The sequence below is a fragment of the Neopelma chrysocephalum genome, unplaced genomic scaffold (genome assembly GCF_003984885.1).
Source record: "Neopelma chrysocephalum unplaced genomic scaffold, ASM398488v2 Primary Assembly neopelma1_376, whole genome shotgun sequence".
In the NCBI taxonomy this organism is placed as follows: Eukaryota; Metazoa; Chordata; class Aves; order Passeriformes; family Pipridae; genus Neopelma; species Neopelma chrysocephalum.
Genome location: NW_020898040.1, coordinates 410,604 through 426,480, shown reverse-complemented (window position 1 = coordinate 426,480; position 15,877 = coordinate 410,604). Strand labels below are relative to the sequence as shown.

The 15,877-nt window shown below is 64.6% G+C and overlaps 3 protein-coding genes across 4 annotated transcripts in view; 1 reads left to right on the top strand and 2 right to left on the bottom strand.

Moving 5' to 3' along the window:
• LOC113979026 (zona pellucida sperm-binding protein 3-like) overlaps positions 1-3,298 on the top strand; it is a 4,252-nt gene extending 954 nt beyond the window's left edge. Inside the window, exons 2-9 of the mRNA XM_027706459.1 lie at positions 17-89; positions 886-1,032; positions 1,527-1,707; positions 1,843-1,957; positions 2,297-2,376; positions 2,664-2,758; positions 2,856-2,936; positions 3,039-3,298. Of these exons, the coding sequence (XP_027562260.1) occupies positions 56-89; positions 886-1,032; positions 1,527-1,707; positions 1,843-1,957; positions 2,297-2,376; positions 2,664-2,758; positions 2,856-2,936; positions 3,039-3,298 (993 nt within the window). The 5' untranslated portion in view covers positions 17-55. The remainder of the gene's footprint in view (positions 1-16; positions 90-885; positions 1,033-1,526; positions 1,708-1,842; positions 1,958-2,296; positions 2,377-2,663; positions 2,759-2,855; positions 2,937-3,038) is intronic.
• Positions 3,299-3,732: 434 nt separating this feature from the next.
• Positions 3,733-6,272, bottom strand: MTFP1 (mitochondrial fission process 1). Its single transcript, XM_027706457.1, has 4 exons — positions 6,174-6,272; positions 4,592-4,719; positions 4,296-4,519; positions 3,733-3,943 (listed from the first exon to the last, which is right to left on the bottom strand). Exons 1-4 carry the CDS (start codon positions 6,223-6,225, stop codon positions 3,868-3,870), a joined length of 480 nt encoding a protein of 159 aa, XP_027562258.1. The 5' UTR covers positions 6,226-6,272; the 3' UTR covers positions 3,733-3,867.
• A 631-nt stretch (positions 6,273-6,903) lies between these two features.
• Positions 6,904-12,512, bottom strand: SEC14L2 (SEC14 like lipid binding 2). Of its 2 annotated transcripts, none has more exons than XM_027706454.1 (12): positions 12,430-12,512; positions 10,730-10,805; positions 10,595-10,638; positions 10,363-10,422; positions 10,074-10,262; positions 8,803-8,898; positions 8,579-8,639; positions 8,420-8,503; positions 8,171-8,277; positions 7,955-8,094; positions 7,696-7,865; positions 6,904-7,271 (listed from the first exon to the last, which is right to left on the bottom strand). In XM_027706454.1, the coding sequence occupies exons 1-12, from the start codon at positions 12,481-12,483 to the stop codon at positions 7,120-7,122; spliced, it is 1,233 nt and encodes a 410-aa protein (XP_027562255.1). In that variant the 5' UTR covers positions 12,484-12,512; the 3' UTR covers positions 6,904-7,119. The 2 variants fall into 2 exon arrangements, with proteins under 2 accessions (XP_027562255.1, XP_027562256.1); XM_027706455.1 differs by having other exon boundaries at positions 10,074-10,142.
• Between the last annotated feature and the right edge of the window lie 3,365 nt (positions 12,513-15,877).

Here is a 15,877-nt window from a genome sequence, read left to right as displayed (position 1 = left end):
GGACCAGGACTAACTGGTGGATGTGGGACCAGGACTAACTGGTGGATATGGGGCCATGCTCAGGACCACCTGCATGATCAGTCTGAGTGGTGGGAGTGGGACTGTGGGACAGAACAGGAACTGGGCAGTGGGCACAGACCCCTGTGGTGGGACTGGGATGGTGTGAGGGGTGGGAGCAGCCCCAGGTGTAGGGTTGCTGCTGACTGCAGAGAGGGTCAACAAAGCCCCCAAACCCATCAGTGCCAGCTGGGGCTCATTGGCACCCAGCCCTGGTCCTTAAAGACCCCCAGGTGGTGGGGTGGGGGTTGCTGCTCACTGGGGATGGAGCTGTGCTGGGTGGTGCTGCTGTGTGGGGCTGTGCTGGGGGTGGCAGGTGAGTGGGGCTGGGAATCCCCTCAGTCCCCCCACTGGTTGTACTGGGGAAGGTGGGTAGTGGGTGCCCTTGGCTTTGCCCTGTGCTGGTCATCTGGACCTGCTGGTGCAGGTTGTTTTGGTGGAGAAGAGCCTTCCTGAAATGACCCCAAGCTTTGGGGATGTGTGGCTGGGGCAAGGGGGCTGCCGGGAGTTCCCTCAGGTCCCATCAGGTCTAGGAGGCTTGGGAAGGGTAGCAGAGGCTCCAGTGGGGTCTGTGGCTGCTGGCAGTGGTCTCCCCACCCCATGAGCAGCTCCTGGTCTGTTCCCAGCCCTGGTCAAGTGCTGGGAATGCTCCTGGTGCAGCAGTTCCTGCCTGGGGATGGAGGAGCCCCTAATGGGCTCCTGGGTGCTCTGCCCACCTTTGTGCTGCTGTCACCTGCCCCCCATGAGTCCTGGGGACACCTGAGGACCTGGGTGGCCCTGCTGTGTCTGGGACATGCTGCTGCTGGCTCAGCCCTCCCCTTGCTGCAGGGACCACTGTGGCTCCAGCTGCCTCAGAACCCCCTGGTCACATGGTGACGGCTCCGGTGATGTCCTCAGACATGGGGACAGGGGAGGTTACTGCTCACCCCAGCTCTGAGGAGCCCATCATGAACTTCACCCTGAGGCTCCTGGATGGTGAGTGCTCTGGGGGTCTTGGGGGACAACTTTTCGGGGTAGACCATGGGATGGGTCCAGCCAAGACCCCTGGGCTCAACCAGCAGCACCCAGTGGGTTCTCCTGGCTGGCCCCAGCACTAGGACCACCAGGAGAAGGTGGCTGTCCCTGCAGGAGCTCCCCCCGGTCTTGTGGAGGGTGTAGGGCTTTGGATGGCAGGGCTTTGAGATGTTCCTAATCCTGGGTCTGATACAACAATGGGATTTTGGGGGTCAGCTCTGACCCTGATGGGGCCTGACATGGTGCCTCTCAGCTCCATGGGGGGGTCCAGGAAGGTGCTGCAGCTCTGGAGAGCAGGGGAGCCAGGCTGGGGGGGATGGGGTGGGCTCTGAAATGGGGGAGCTGCAGGGATGGAGGCCAAGACACTGGTGGGTGGTGGTGTGGGATGTGCCTGGTGTCCCTGTCTCTGGTGGGACAGGTTTGGGGGTGTCACACTGAACCCACACTCCCCTCAGGGGACCCCAGTGCCACAGGGCAGCCACTGGTGCTCAGCCCCAGCTCTGTCATCCATCTGGAAGCCAGTGTCCGCTTCAGTCCCAGCTTCTCCATGAAGATCCATGTGGACCAGTGCTATGGGACCATCGTGGAGCAGCCAGGACGCTCCAGGAGGGTCTTCATGGTGGTGAACAGCCGGGGGTCAGTGCTGGTGGGGTGGGAAGTGAGGACCCCTTCTCCAGGCACCCTGTGGTCCTGCAGGGCCTCCTGATGGAGGGGGTTGTCCAGGGCCTGGAGACAGCCAGGGAATGTCCCTGTGTCACTCTCCTGCCACAGGTGCCTGCACGGGGAGAAGCTGGGAAGTGTGTCTGTCCAGCACCGGAGAGGGGGGTCTGCCCTCCAACTCTCCATCCTGGCCCCCACGCTGGAGGGTGAGGCTGAGGAGGAGGAGGTGAGGTCAGGGAGATGCCCTTGGTGGTGGGATGGAGGTCCCACAGAGGGGATGACCTGGGGGGTCCCAAAGCACTGCCTTGCCGGGGCATCGGGGTGGTCTCAGCCCCGTAGGGTGGGGTGGGAGGAGAGCAGAGTCCCTGAGGAAGGAAGGACATAGTGGGATGGAGGTCCCATGGAGGGGGATGACCTGGGGTTCCCAAAGCACTGTCCCTCCTGGGGCGTACAGCTCCTTCCTGAGGCATCCAGCTCCCTGCTGGCGTGGTCTCAGCCCCCCGGGATCGGAGGGGAGGAGAGCAGGGTCTCCAAGGAAGGACACAGCAGGGGGGTGTCCCGGCAGGTCTATGTGCACTGCCTGCTGACAGCGTGGGGACAAGGACACGCCACCAGGTCCTGCTTCTACAGCCACACCACAGCCAGGTACGCTGGGTGCTGGAGCACTCGTGGGTGTGTTGGGAGCAGAACCCACTGGTCACGGGGACCCACCTGGGGGCAACCAGGTCACCCCACTGCGGGCTGGATGCCACCTCTTCTCTGATGGCAGCTGGTGGCATCACCGCAGGTCCAAGCACCCTCAAGGTGCAGATGAATTGGGGAGGTGTTTGGAGCCACCTGGAGGACACCTCCTCTGGGGTGGCACCATGTGGGTCCTGTGCTGGAGTGTGGGGACCCCTAGACCACCCCCCCAGTTCTGTCCTCTCCCCCAGCTGGCAGAACGTGGAGGACCCTTCCCAGAGTGCCCAGTGCCACTGCTGTGACACCAGCTGTCCCCCCGGTGACACCCTCCCAGGACACCTGCCAGGTACCGGGGGTGGGACATGGTGACTCCACATTGTTCTGGGGTCTTGGGAGGAGCTCCTGGGCCTGGGATGGGCTGTGTTTGCCACGTCCTCCCACAGCATTCCCAGGTGAGGGGACACTCCACCGGGAGACAGTTGGACCAGTGCTGGTGCAGAAGGAGAAGGTGCCGTGGTACCAAGGTGAGGGACACCCCAACCCTCTCCCATGTCCCCAAACCTCCTCCCCCCCGGTGCTGGACCACCCAGTGACCTCCCCAATGGTGTGTTTTTTGCTGTCCCCAGGGCCATGCCACACCATGAAGAGGTTCCTGCTGGCCGGGCTGGCCCTGGTGGGCAGTGCTGTGGTGGTGGTGGCCGCGGTGGGGGGGCTGCTGGGGCTGGCCCTGACCACCTGGCGCCTGGGCACACGCCGGCGGGGACAGCGGCCACCGAGGCACAGGTCTCCCTTCCAGGCTGAGCTGCAGAGCGTGGTGGGGGCCCTGGTCCTCAGGGAGACAGGGAAACGGGGCGAGGTGGGACCAGACCCCCTTTCTCCACAATAAACGTGGCTTTGTTTTCTCTACAGCTTCTCCTGGTGGTAGCGTGTGGATGCCACCATGGGATGGGGACGTGCCACTACACTGACAAGCCACATCTCCTCCAGGTTCCTCTGGGTACCTGGAGATGTGACTTCCAGGCGTGGTGGCACAGTCCCAGGCTGTGGTGCTGGAGCTGGGGGGATTTTGGGTCCCTGGAGACCATGGACATGGTGGCAGCTCCTTAGGGTGACAGTCTGCAGGATGTCCCATGAGGCTGTGGAGAGATGGAGGGGCTACATGGTGGGGCCACCAGGGCTGCTCTGGGCAGGTAGAGACCCCCTGTCCCAGGGTGGAGACCCCCAAGATGGGTTGGGTCCCAGCCAGACCCACGTGTGCCCCCAGAAGGGGACATGGCTCCAGCCCAACTGTGGTGGCACCTGAGCATCACCCACCAGGGCTCACGTTTGAAATGGTTTATTAGGACCAGTGTGGGGCAGAGTGGTCACTCCGGGGTCATCACTGGAGCGAGGGGTCACAGTAGGTGGGTCACAGCAGTGCCTTGGTTTCCCCAGCGTGTGCAGGGCTGGAGGGGCTCAGTGGGGTGTCGGGGGCTCTCCTGGTGTCCCGTAAAGCTTGCGGAGGCTGGAATCCATCAGGAAATCCACAGTCCTGCGGCAGGAGAGGGGACAGCAGGGGGTCTCAGGGAGGTCCCTGTGGTACTGGATGTGATGGGGGATGGGTGGGGCTGTCCCTGATGACCCCAAGACACCAGCCCCACCAAAACAAGGCTTAGCACAGCTTCAGTGTGCTAATCCCAGCTCAGCTCTGGATAATCCCCATCCTGACAGGGACATGTCCTTGTTGGACTCCAGCAAAGCCCCTCTGGGGTGGAGACACCTCCCCCAGCCCCCCAGGCTCCCAGCCCCAAGCCCACACTGAGACAAGTCACATTCCATCCCTCGGATGCAGGGATGGGGTGGTGGCACCCGCCTGCCCCCCTGCCCAGGGGTGTCCCCGTTACCTGTCGATGGGGGTGATGATGAGGGGGATGGCCGCCAGCCCCAGGGCAGTGGTGGCCCAGCGGCGCAGGGGCAGGGGCCAGCGGGTCAGGGTCCCCAGCAGGGCCAGCGAGGCGGCGCAGAGCCGGTTGATGGTGAAGCCGGGGATGGCCACGGAGGCCAGGCCCTGCCACACGAAGGTGTCCACCACGGCCACCCCCACCCGCGTGGGGTCCTGCGCGTGGGCCTGGGGGGACACGGGGGGTCAGTGGGGGTCAGTGGGGTGTGTGGGGGTGGGTGGGGACGGGGTGGCACTCACGGCGGCAGCTCTCCGGCCCTTGTCGATGGCGTCGGCGGTCACGTAGGCGGTGGCCACGCCGTAGCTGGCCCACACCACCGGCACCGGCACCAGCGCGCGGAACGACTCGCCCACCTCGTTGGCGTAACCTGGGGGGCATGGGGGGGTCAGCACAGACAGGGACGGGCTGTGTACCCATGTCACCGCTCCAAAGTGTCCCTCTGTCCTCCCCCGGTGTCCCTGTGTCACTGTAAGCAGGGCTGGATCCTGCATGGAGGGATTTGGAGCAGATGGGTCTCCTTGGACCCCACTGTCACCAGACAGCTGGGCTGGGGGTGACCAGCGACAGGGCCCAGAGCCCAGTGCCAGTACTGGTGTCTGTGATTGGTGTCCAGTGCCTGTGACTGGTGCCCAGTGCTGGTACCAGTGCCCAGTGGCAGTACTGGTGTCTGTGACTGGTGCCCAGTGCTGGTATCAGTGTCTATGACCAGTGCCCAGTGATGGTAACTGGGTTCTGGTCCCCAGTGTCTGTGGGTGGTGCTGGTGGATGGTCCCAGTGCCCAGTACAGGTGCTGGTGCCCAGCACGAGTGACAATGACGGGTATCTGGTGCCGGTGCCAGGTTGTGGTGCTGCTCTGCAGTGCTGGTACCTGGTGTGCAGTGCCAGTGCTCAGTGCTGGTGCACAGTGGTGATATCCAGTACCCTGGGTCAGTGCTGGGGGTCAGTGCCCTGTGCGGTGCCCAGTACATGGTGCTGGGTGTCAGTGCCCAGTTTCTGGTGTGGTGCCCGGTGCTGGTACCCAACACAGTGCCTGGTACGTGTGCTGCACGTCTGTCGGTGCCCCGCATTGTGCCCAGCAACCAACATCAGTGCCTGGTTCCTGCTGTCATTGCCCAACGCCTGATGTCAGTACCCAGTGACAGTGCTCAGTTCCCGGTGCCCAGTGCCAGGACCCCATCCCACTGCCAGTGCCCCCTGCCCCGGGTGCTGGCACCTGATGTCAGGGCCCAGTTCCCAGTGTCAGTACTCTGTGCCATTGCTCAGTACCCCGTGTCAGTTCCTGCTCTCAGTGCCCGCTGCTGGTGCCCTGTGACAGTACCCTGTACCCAATGGCAGTACCCGGTACTGGTTCCCGCTGTTGTGCCCAGTGCTGGGTATCAGTGCCCTGGTTCCCACTGCTGGTTCCGGGTATCAGTGCCCTGTTTCCCCTGTCAGTGCCTGGTTGCCAGTGCCCAGAGTCAGTGCTCAGTTCCCGGCATTCCTGCAGCTCCTGGTGCTGGTACCCAATCTCAGCCCACAGTTCCCGGTGTCAGTGCCCGGTGCCGGTACCCAGTTCCCGATGTCAGTGCTCAATGTCAGTGCCCCGTTCCCGATGTCATACTCAGCGTCAATGCCCAGTGCCCAGTTCCCGATGTCAACTCAGCCCAGTTGCCGGTGTCAGTGCCCGGCTCCCGGTGTCATGCTCAATGTCAGTGTCCGGTTCCCGGTGTCAGTGCCCCGTTCCTGGTGTCAGTGCCCCATGTCAGTGCCTGTTCCCGGAGTTCCCGCAGCTGCCGGTGCCGGTCCCCCGTGCCTGTGGGTGCCCGCTGTCCCGGAGCTCACCCATGTATCGGACCCACGTGTCCCGGTACACGTCCTGCTCCGCCGCCCCCATGGCGCTCGCCGATCCCGCCGCATGCCCCGCCCCCTCCGCGGCCCCGCCCCGAAACGTCATCAAACCCCGCCCCTCCCGTGAACGTCATCGGGGGCCCCGCCCCCGTCGGACCGCGAGATGGCGGTGGGGGCGGGGCCTGGCCGCGCACGTGACCGGCGGTCACGTGGATGGGGGCACGGGGGCAGTTCTGGGGTTGGGGGCAGGAAGGGCAGTTATGGGGTTGGGGGGAAGCTGGGGCAGGTTTAGGGTTGGGGGGAAGCAGGGGCAGTTATAGGGTTGGGGGGAAGCTGGGGCAGTTATAAGATTGGAGGCAGCAGGCACTTCTGGGGCTGGGGGAGCAGTTCTGGGCCTGGGGGCCAGCAGAGGAAGTTATGGGGTTGGGGGCAGTTATAGGATGGGGGGCAGTTATAGGGTTGGAGCAGTTATTGGGGTAGCAGATCTGGGCCTGGGGTAGCAATTCTGGGCCTGGGGGGCAGCAGGGGCAGTTATGGGTTTAGGGGGCAGTTCTCGGGCTGGGGGGTTAGTTATGGGACCGGGGTAGGGCAGCAGGGGCAGTTGTGGGGTTGGAGGTCGGTTATGGGGCTTTGGGGAAGTTTTGGGGCAGGTGGGCAGCAGGGGCAGATCTGGGGCTGGGGGGGCAGTTCTGGGCCCGAGGGCCACAAACCGGAGCAGACCCCGCTCAGTCCGTCCCTTTACTCCCCACCCCAGGCAGCAGCAGCAGTGGGTGGGCGCAGGACCCACGTAAGGCACAGAGATGGGGGGGGCTGCGGGCGCTCGGCCCCCTCCGGCCCCGCTCAGCCCTCGCCTCAGTCCGTCAGCTCCGGGGCTCAGCCCCGGCTCCGTCCTCCTCCGGGGGAGCTCCCGGCCATCCTGGGGGCCCGGCGGGGGGTGGGTCTATGGGCTGTGGTTCAGGGACACCTCGCCCAGCCGGTCCCCCAGCTGCTGGATCTGCTGTGCCGAGGCGGTGTCGGGCAGCAGCACCTCCACGGTGTAGCTCACCTTCTTGGAGTGGAGGAAGCTGTACGTGTTGTCGAACCGCAGCACGTCTGGGGGAGGGACGGGACGGGGGGTCAGGGACAGGGGGAGAGCACCCTGGGGGTCAGGGAAGCAGGGGGAGAACCCCGGGGGTCCCCCCCCGAGCACTCCAGGGTCAAGGACACGCGGGAAGCACCCCCTGAGGATCAGGGACACGGGGGAAGCACTCCTCGGGAGTCAGGGATATGGGAGGAGCATCCTGGGGACAGGGAGATCGGGGGAAGCACCCTGGGGAATCAGGGATATGGGGGAAGCACCTCCAAGGGTCAGGGACATGGGGAGCACCTCGGTGGTTCCCCCCAACACCCCCGGGGGTCAGGAACACGAGGGGAGCACCCTGGGGGATCAGGGACATGGGGGGAGCACCCTGGGGGTCCCTCTCAGCACTCCAGGGGTCAGGGACACGGGCAGCACCCCGGGGCCGGGGTCACTCACAGATGCCAGGCGTGGAGCAGGTGAGGGAGCCGTCCTCAGGCACCATGTGGGCGTTGTAGCGCTGGTTGGGGAGCACCTCGGTCATGTCGCCCGCCCGCTGCCGCTCCCCGATCTTGGTCTTCATGTACACCCCGAAACCCACGTCGGCGCCCTCCGAGCGGAACTGCCACCTGCGCCGGGCACGGGGGGCCTGCGGTGGGCTGGGGGCACCGCCAGGGTGTCACCCCCGCCCCGCCCCGCGGCACGGAGCCCTACTCACCTGAGCACGCAGCCGGGGAAGAGGATCTCGTACTCCACCTGGTGGGACGACCCCCGGTTGACCACCACCGAGTGCTCGTACTGCTGCGCCAGCTGGTCCCGCACGTAGTAGCTCTGCGGCACGTCCCCCCCGTAGTTGATCTGGGAGGGGAGGGAGGATGTGGGCGTGGGGGAACCACCTGGCACCCCTAAGTAATCCGGCGGGAGCCTCTCCTACCTTGCTGGAGCACTTGGGGTCCCCGTCGGGGTCCGTCATGGTGCCCCCGTACTCCACTGGGATCTGATCAGGGTCGATGTACTTCTGCAGGACCTCCTTCCAGTTGGCTGGGGGGTGACAATGGGTTTGGGGGGGCTGTGAGCCCCAGCCCAGCTGGGGAGCCCCCCGGGGTTGGGGTATCCCCCTGGGTGAGATGACAGCAGAGTGTCACCCCTGTTTTGGACGCTCCGAGGGGGGGTCAGGACTCACATCCCAGCACCACGACCTTCTTGCGCGTGTCCTCACTCAGGAAGTGCTTGACCAGGTTGTAGGCCACGGGGAAGATCTTGGGGGCTGGGGGCCGGTGAGGGGTGTTAGAGGGGTGTCAGCACCCGGACAGGGGGAGCAGGGCCCCGGGGCTGAACTCACCCTTCACAATAAACAGGCGCTTGAGGGACTCCGGGAAGTTCTCCTCGAACATGGACAGGAGCTGCAGGATGGGGGGAGCTCAGGTCACCCATCCCATGCAGCCACCAGGACCCTCACCCCAAAATGGTGGGGGCTGCAGGGCACTGCATCATCCCCAGGGCCAGGGCTCGACCCTGGTCCCCCTGTGGTCCCCCAGGGCAGTGGGACGGGCAGGAGCCCCTCACCTCCCCGTACGCCTCCACAGCTGGTTTCCAGAGGTGCTTCAGGCCCAGACCCTCGCAGTCGTAGATCATCATCACCATCTCCACCTTCTTGCCCAGCTGGGGCAGGAGGATGGGGGGGATTAGGCAAGGGGATTCAGGGATGGGGTGGTCCCTGACAGGCTGGTCCCCTCCAGCCACAGCCTCCTCCCAAGTGTTGGTGTGTGGACAAGGGGCATCATGGGACCCGGGGGTCCCAGCTGGGACAGGGACATGGGCTGGGGGTCAGGAGCTCGTGGGGATGGATAGGACATGGATATATGGGGCTGGGAAGGACATTGGGTTGTGGGGATGGACCAGACATATGAGGTTGGCAGGGACATGGTCCACGGTGGGGTGGACAGGACATGGACTTGTGGGGCCGAGGGGGATGGAATGACCTATAGGGCTGGTCAGTGAGGACATTGGCTGGTAGGGATGGACCAGAGATAGATGCATGAGGACACTGGGTTTTGGGGATGGACATGGACCCAGAGGACCTATAGGGCTGTGGAGGATAATGGCTGGTAGGGTTGGACAGGATGTGGACTTGTAGAGCTGTGGAGGACATTGGGCGATGGAGATGGACAAGACATGGGCTGGCAGGGACACAGGCTGAGGGGGATGGACAGGACATGGACATACAGGATATATAGGGCTGTCAAGTACATTGGGTGGTAGGGATGGACCAGAGATGGACATATGGGTCTGGGGAGGACATGGGGTGATGGAGAAGGCCCAGATGTGGACTTGTGAGGCTGGCAGGAACATGGACTGAGGGGGATGGACAGGGGATCCTGGATCTATAGGACCTATAGGGCTAGGGAGGACATTGAGGGGGGGAGATGGACAGAACACAGACTTGTGGGGCTGGCAGGGATATGGACTGATGGATATGGACTGGACATGGACTAATAGGGCTGGCGGCCGAGGACGTTGGCTGGGAGGGATGGACCAGAGATGGATGTATGGGGCTGGGGAGAACACAGGGTGGTGGAAATGTACAGGACATGGACTTGTGGGGCTGATGGGGATGGACCAGGGATGGACAAGTGGGGCTGGGGTGGTTATTGGGCGGTAGGGATGGACCAGACGTGGATTTATGGGGGATAGGACACGGACCCGTAGTGCTGGGGAGGATGCTGGCTGGGAGGGACGGACCAGATGTGGACTAGTAGGGGCTGGCAGGGCCGTGGTCCCGTGGGGCTGGTGGGCACAGGGCCTTTGTGGCCAGCAGGGCACGGGCAGGTGCCCACCTTTTGGGTCTGCTGCTCGCACTCGTGCCGCAGCACCTCACAGTCCCGGAACTTGTTCTTGAGCAGGTCCTGCTTGGAGGCGGAGAAGAGCAGCCCCTTGGCGTCCAGCGGCCCGATGATCTCGTACCACACGGGGCTGCCCTCGCGGTCGTAGCCGCACATCCCCCCGGACATGTACTTGCGGATCACCTGCGGGAGCACGGGGGGGCTCAGGGCACTGCACACCCCTGGGGGGGCTCAGGGGGACAGTCCCCTCCAGGGCCACGTCCCGGGGGCCAGGGACACCCACCTCAGGTGCCTCCCAGGCGATGATGTTGTCGGCATCCATGCGCTTGCGGACCTCGAGGTGCTGGGGGGGGGGCAGAGTGAGCTGGGGTGAGGTTTGAGGGCCCCATGGGACGGAGTGCATCCCATGGGCACGTCACCCTTGGGAGAGAGGGGCTGGGCTGATGGCCTGGGGTGCACTGTCCCATGCCAGGGGACAACCCGAGGACACCCCAAAAGCGGGGTGCCCCTCTCACCTTGCGGAGCATCGCCTCTGCCTTGGGCAGGTCGAAGCAGCGCGCTGCAAGAGAGCAGAGAGCTCAGAGATCAGCCCCCCCAGGACCCCCGGGGGTCTCCCAGCCCCCCAGGGATGCCCCACACTTTGGGGTTACCTCGGAGCCATTTCAGAAGGAAATAGTCGTCCTGAGCGGGCAGGGAGGGCAGCACGTCCTGCAGCTTCTCCCGGAACTGCGGGGACAAGAGGGACAGTTGGTGAAGGGCTCCCTGATCCCTCCCCAGAAACCCCAAGGCTGGAGGTTCGTCCCCTCCTTGTCGCCCCAAAAACCCCTCAGCCAAGACTGGGACGTTCCCAGGGAAGGGTCATGCTGTGCCCCATCCCTGCTGCCACGTGCAGCCTGGATCACCGGTCACCTCCTGGCAGGGGACTGTCCCCAGGCTGGCCACCAGCACCGGGTGTCCCCAAGCCCTTACGCAAGGGTGTGAGTGTGGGCTGTCACCGCCCCGCTGGGGCCAGGCCGACCAGTCCCCTCCAGCAACATCCTTTGGGATGGAGCCAGTCACTGTGCATCCCCCTGCTCCAGCGATCCCCCAGTGGGTCACAGCCCCCTGGTGTGGGCAGGAGGGTGTTGGGGTGCAGGACTGAGGGGTTTGGGGGATCTGGGATCCCTTTCCCATGTGGCCCCGCTCACCCAGGCCAGGCTGCGGCCCAAATCTCTGTACCAGCCGAGGCCCTCCCCTTAATGAGCCTGATTAGCTTATCTCCTGCTGAATTTAGGGGTAATTAAACCCGGGATTAGCTCCTTCACCCTGCTGGCGGACAGACGGGTTCGGCCGCTCGCCTCCCTCTCCTGGCAGAGCATGGCTGGCACTGGGCACAGTTTGGGCTCCGTGCCCCACGCCTGCCCCTGCCCCCCATCCTGGCACCCAGCGGGGTCATTGCCCGCCCGTGGAGTTTGGCTGGGTCCGAAAGGCAGCGATAAGATAAAGGCTCAGGGATGCCCTTGTGGTTGGGGTACAGTGAACCCCGATAAAAGTTGGCACCCCACGAGGGGCTGGCAGAGGTGGGTGACAGTCACTAGTTCCAGGTGTACCCTGGTCCCCTGAACCCTGCAGTGGGGCGGGAGGTTCCCCAGTCCCACGGGAAGGGTGGGAGAGGGAAATGGGGCTCGCCAGTGCCCAGTCCAGGGGGTCACCCAGGTGTCCCCACTGGGCAGCACCACGAGGGGCTCAGCCCGTGGGTTTGGGGTCCAGGGTGGGATGGAGGTGACAGGAGACCCCAGTCCCAGGGGCCCTGTGGTGAGGCAGGAGGTTCCCCAGTCCCGTGGGAAGGATGGGAGAAGGTTGTGGGGTCACCAGCGCGATGGTCCAGCCAGCGGGATCCCCAGGACCCACCCGGGAGTCCCTGGTGGGCAGCACCATGGTGGGGCTCAGCCCGGGGGTTTGGGGTCTGGGATAGGGAGTGGAGGCAGTGGGAGCCCCCCTGGGCCGGGTTGGGGTCTGGAGGCGATAGGAGCTCCCCGGGTCCGGCGCAGTGATGATGCCCGTGGGTTTGGGATCCGGGATGGAGGAGCTGGAGGAGCGGAAGTCCCCCGGGGCCAGGAGCGGGAGTGATGCCGGTGGGATTGGGGTGCGGCGCCCCCCGGGACCGGGAGTAGGGGTGATGCCGGTGGGTTTGGGCTGCGGTTAGGGCGAGCGGAGCCCCGCGGGGCCGGGAGCGGGGGTGATGCCGGTAGGTTTGGGGTGCGGGGCGGGGGTGATGCCGGTGCCCGCGGCGGGCGGCGGATGCGGGAGCCCATCGGGGCGGCTCATCGCGGTCCCCCCGCAGCCCCCCGCCCCCCCCGCCCCGGCTCACCTGGGACAGCACCTCCGCCTGCCGCGGGCTCAGGTCCCCGACGCGGCCGCTCATGGTGCGCTGCGGGCGGCTCTGCCCGGCCCCGGCGGCCGCGGAGCCTCCGAGCGCCGCCCCGGGACCGCCCCCGCCCGCCCGGCCCGGCCCGGCCCCCCCGCACACCCCCGCGGCCTTGGACCCTGCCCGACCCCCGCCCGCACGGTCAGCGCTCGCCGCCGCCACGGGAGGGGGGGTGGCGGGGGTGATGGGTTTTGGGGGGGCATAGGGGATATGGGGACACGGGGGGACTTGGGTCTGTAGGGGAGTATGGGGGAATGTGGGGGCTGTAAGGGGTATGAGGCACATGGGGGGACACGGAGGGGTATGGGGGATATGGTGACTATAGAGGGTAGGGGGGCTATAGGGGGTTTGGGGCACAGGGAGACATGGGGGGTATGGGGGCATGGGGAGTACGTGGAAATGGAGGGGTCTAGGGGATATGGGGTCATGGAGGGGCTTAGGGGGTATGTGGGACATGAAGGAGTATGGGGGCTGTAGGGGGTATGGGGGATGTGAGGGATATAGAGGTATGGGGCCTCAGGGAACTTGGGGTATGGGGGCAGCTATAGGAGGTATGGGGGATATTGGGGCTATAGGGGGCATGGGGATTATAGGGATATGGGGGACATGGGGGTATAGGGAGTATGAGGGTTTGGGGAGTATGGGGTGCATGAGAGGGATGAGGGTATGGGTCTGTGGGGGTTATGAAGGGTACAGGAGGGTGGGGGTCCTCTGAGACTTTGGGGGGCACAGCAGGGCAGGGGAGTGCGGGTGGAGCAGGTGGCAGGGAGAGGGGACAGGGATGGGAGATAGGGACAAGGGACAGAGGAGGAGAAGAAACAGAGGAGGGGACAGTGATGAAAAGTGGGGCAGGGGCCAGAGGTGGGGACAGGGTGAGAGCACAGGGCAGGGAGCCAGGGCTAGGGGCAGGGCGTGCCAGGGAGAGGGGATGGGGACAGGGGTGGGAGATGGGGACAGGGGACAGAGAGAGGGCTCAGGCACTGACTGGAGGACAGGGGATTGGGGGCAGGATGCCAGAGAGAGAGGACAGGGCAGAGGCACCAGGGACATGGGGGTCACCCTCCCACTGCCAGTTCCTGGGTCCCCAGGGAGAGGGGACCCCCCTGAGGGGGGACCCCAGCCAGGAAGGGGGGCCTGGCCAGGAGAAGAGGTTCCTGGAGGTGCCACAGCCCCTGGCAACCACAGCCACTCTGGTCGGGGTCCAGAGCAGGGGAAGGTTCTCCTGTCCCCATTGTCCCCTCCCATGAGGCTGTGCATGTCCCGTGGAGCCGTGGATGTCCCATGGACCCCCATGTCCCCCATGGACACATGGATGTCCCATGGAGTGCTGGATGTCCCATGAAGTGCTGCATGTCCAATGGAGCCATATGTGTCCCATGGAGCTGTGGATGTCCCATGGATGTCTGATGAAGTCATACATGTCCAAGGATATCCCATGGAAGCACCCCAATCCTAAGAAACATGTCCCCTGGGGCTGTGGATGTCCCACAGAGCCATGTGTCCCCCAGAGACCTGGGGATGTCCCATGGAACCACCTGTGTCCCATGGAGCTGTGCATGCCCCAAGGAGCCATACACGTGCCATGGAGTCATATGTGTCCCTTTGGTCTGTGCATGTCCCATGAACCCGTGGATGTCCCATGGAGCCATCCATGCCCCCTGGAACCACAGGAAGCCATCATATCCCACAAACCTATGGATGCTCCCCAGAGCCATTCACACCCCGTGCGTGTCCCTCGTGTGTCCCCTCTGTGGGGCAGCTCTGGCAGCAGCCACCTCCCAGGCCCTGTTTTGGTGTCCCTCCCCAAACCCACACAGTCCTCCACACCAGTTCCCAGGCCGGCCGTGCCCCTGGATGTTGTTTATGGCACAGCCAGCCCGTTGCAATCGGAATGTTTCGTGTGGTTAAACCGGCTCCTGTTGGGCCGTGGGAGGAGAACCGTGCCCAGCCTGTGATTAAACCCCCGCAGTTACGACACACCGGGGACACAGGGACACGGGGACACGCCCAGACCCGTCCCACGGCACCCAGAGCTGGGTCCCATGGCCCTGAGCCCCGTCCCCAGTGTGGCCCCTGCCCAAAGCAGGTCAGCCCAGGCCCGTGCCGGGGCTAATCCAGCCGGCAAATCCTCCCGGTGGCACATGAGCCGGGCACACGTGGCAGGAGCTGGGCCGAGAGTGTCTGGCACCTGCTGGGGTGGGGGTGTTGAGGTGTCAGGGGTGGGAGGCAGTGGGGTTTTGGGGTACTCAGGTGTCAGTGTGTGTCCTTGTTGCCCGGGTGTGTGTCCCTGTCACCCCAGTGTGTGCCTGTGTCGCCCAGGTGTGCCACCATGTCACCCAGGTGTGTGTCCATGTCACCCAGCTGTGTGTTCCTGGCGCCCACGTGTGTGTCCCTGTCACCCAGGGGTGTGCCTGTGTCACCCAAGTGTGTGTCCCTTTTCACCCAACTGCATGTCCATGTTGCTCAGGTGTGTGTCCCTGTCACCCAGCTGTGTGTCCCTGTCACCCAGGTGTGTGTGCCTGTCACCCAGGTGTGTGCCATGGCTGTGGTAGCACGGATGGGGTGCCCATGTGTGCAGGGCTGTGTGTCCCTGTTCCCTCCTGGCTGTGTCCCCCAGAGCACACGTGTCCCTCTGTTCCCATGGTACCCCGTGTGCCCCCACATCCACATGGAGATGGGCTGTGTGTCCACAGCTGTCCCTGTCTCTGCCTCTCCTCCTCCCTCTCCCTCTCCTTCTCCCTCTCCCTCTTCCTCTCCCTCTCCTGGTGTCAATCACTTTCCTGGTCCCAGAGTCCATCTCTGTCCCTGTCCTGCTGCCTGTGCTGGTTCCTGTCCCTATCTCAGTCCCTGTCCCTCTCCCTGTCCTGGTGCCAGTTCCCATCCTGGTCCCAGCCTTAGTTCCGTCTCTCTCCCGCTCCCAGTCCCTGTCGTTCTCCTGCTCCCCATCCTCCTCCTGGTCCCCACCCCTGTTCCTGTCCCGGTCTCATTCCTCTCCTTGTCACTGCCCTGTCCCTGTCCCAGTGCCAGTTTCTGTCCCGGTCCTGCCCCTTGTCTCTGTGTCAGTCTCAATCCTGCTCCCTGTCCCTCTCCCTGTTCCCAGTGCCATTCCTGTCCCTTCCCTGTCCCGCTGCCCAGTCTGGTCTCAGCCCTTTTCCCCATCTCAGTCCTGGTCCCAGCTCCCTATCCCTCTCCTGGTCTCTGTTCTCATCCCCCTCCCTACCCCTGTCCTGGTCCTTGTCCCTGTCCCAGTCTCAGTCCCTGCTCCTTGTCACTGTACTTATCCTGGTCCACATCCTCATCCAGGTCCTCACCCCCTTCCCCATCTCAGTCTCTGCCTCTGTCCATATCCCCATCCCCATCCCCATCCCCATCCCTATCCCTATCCCTATCC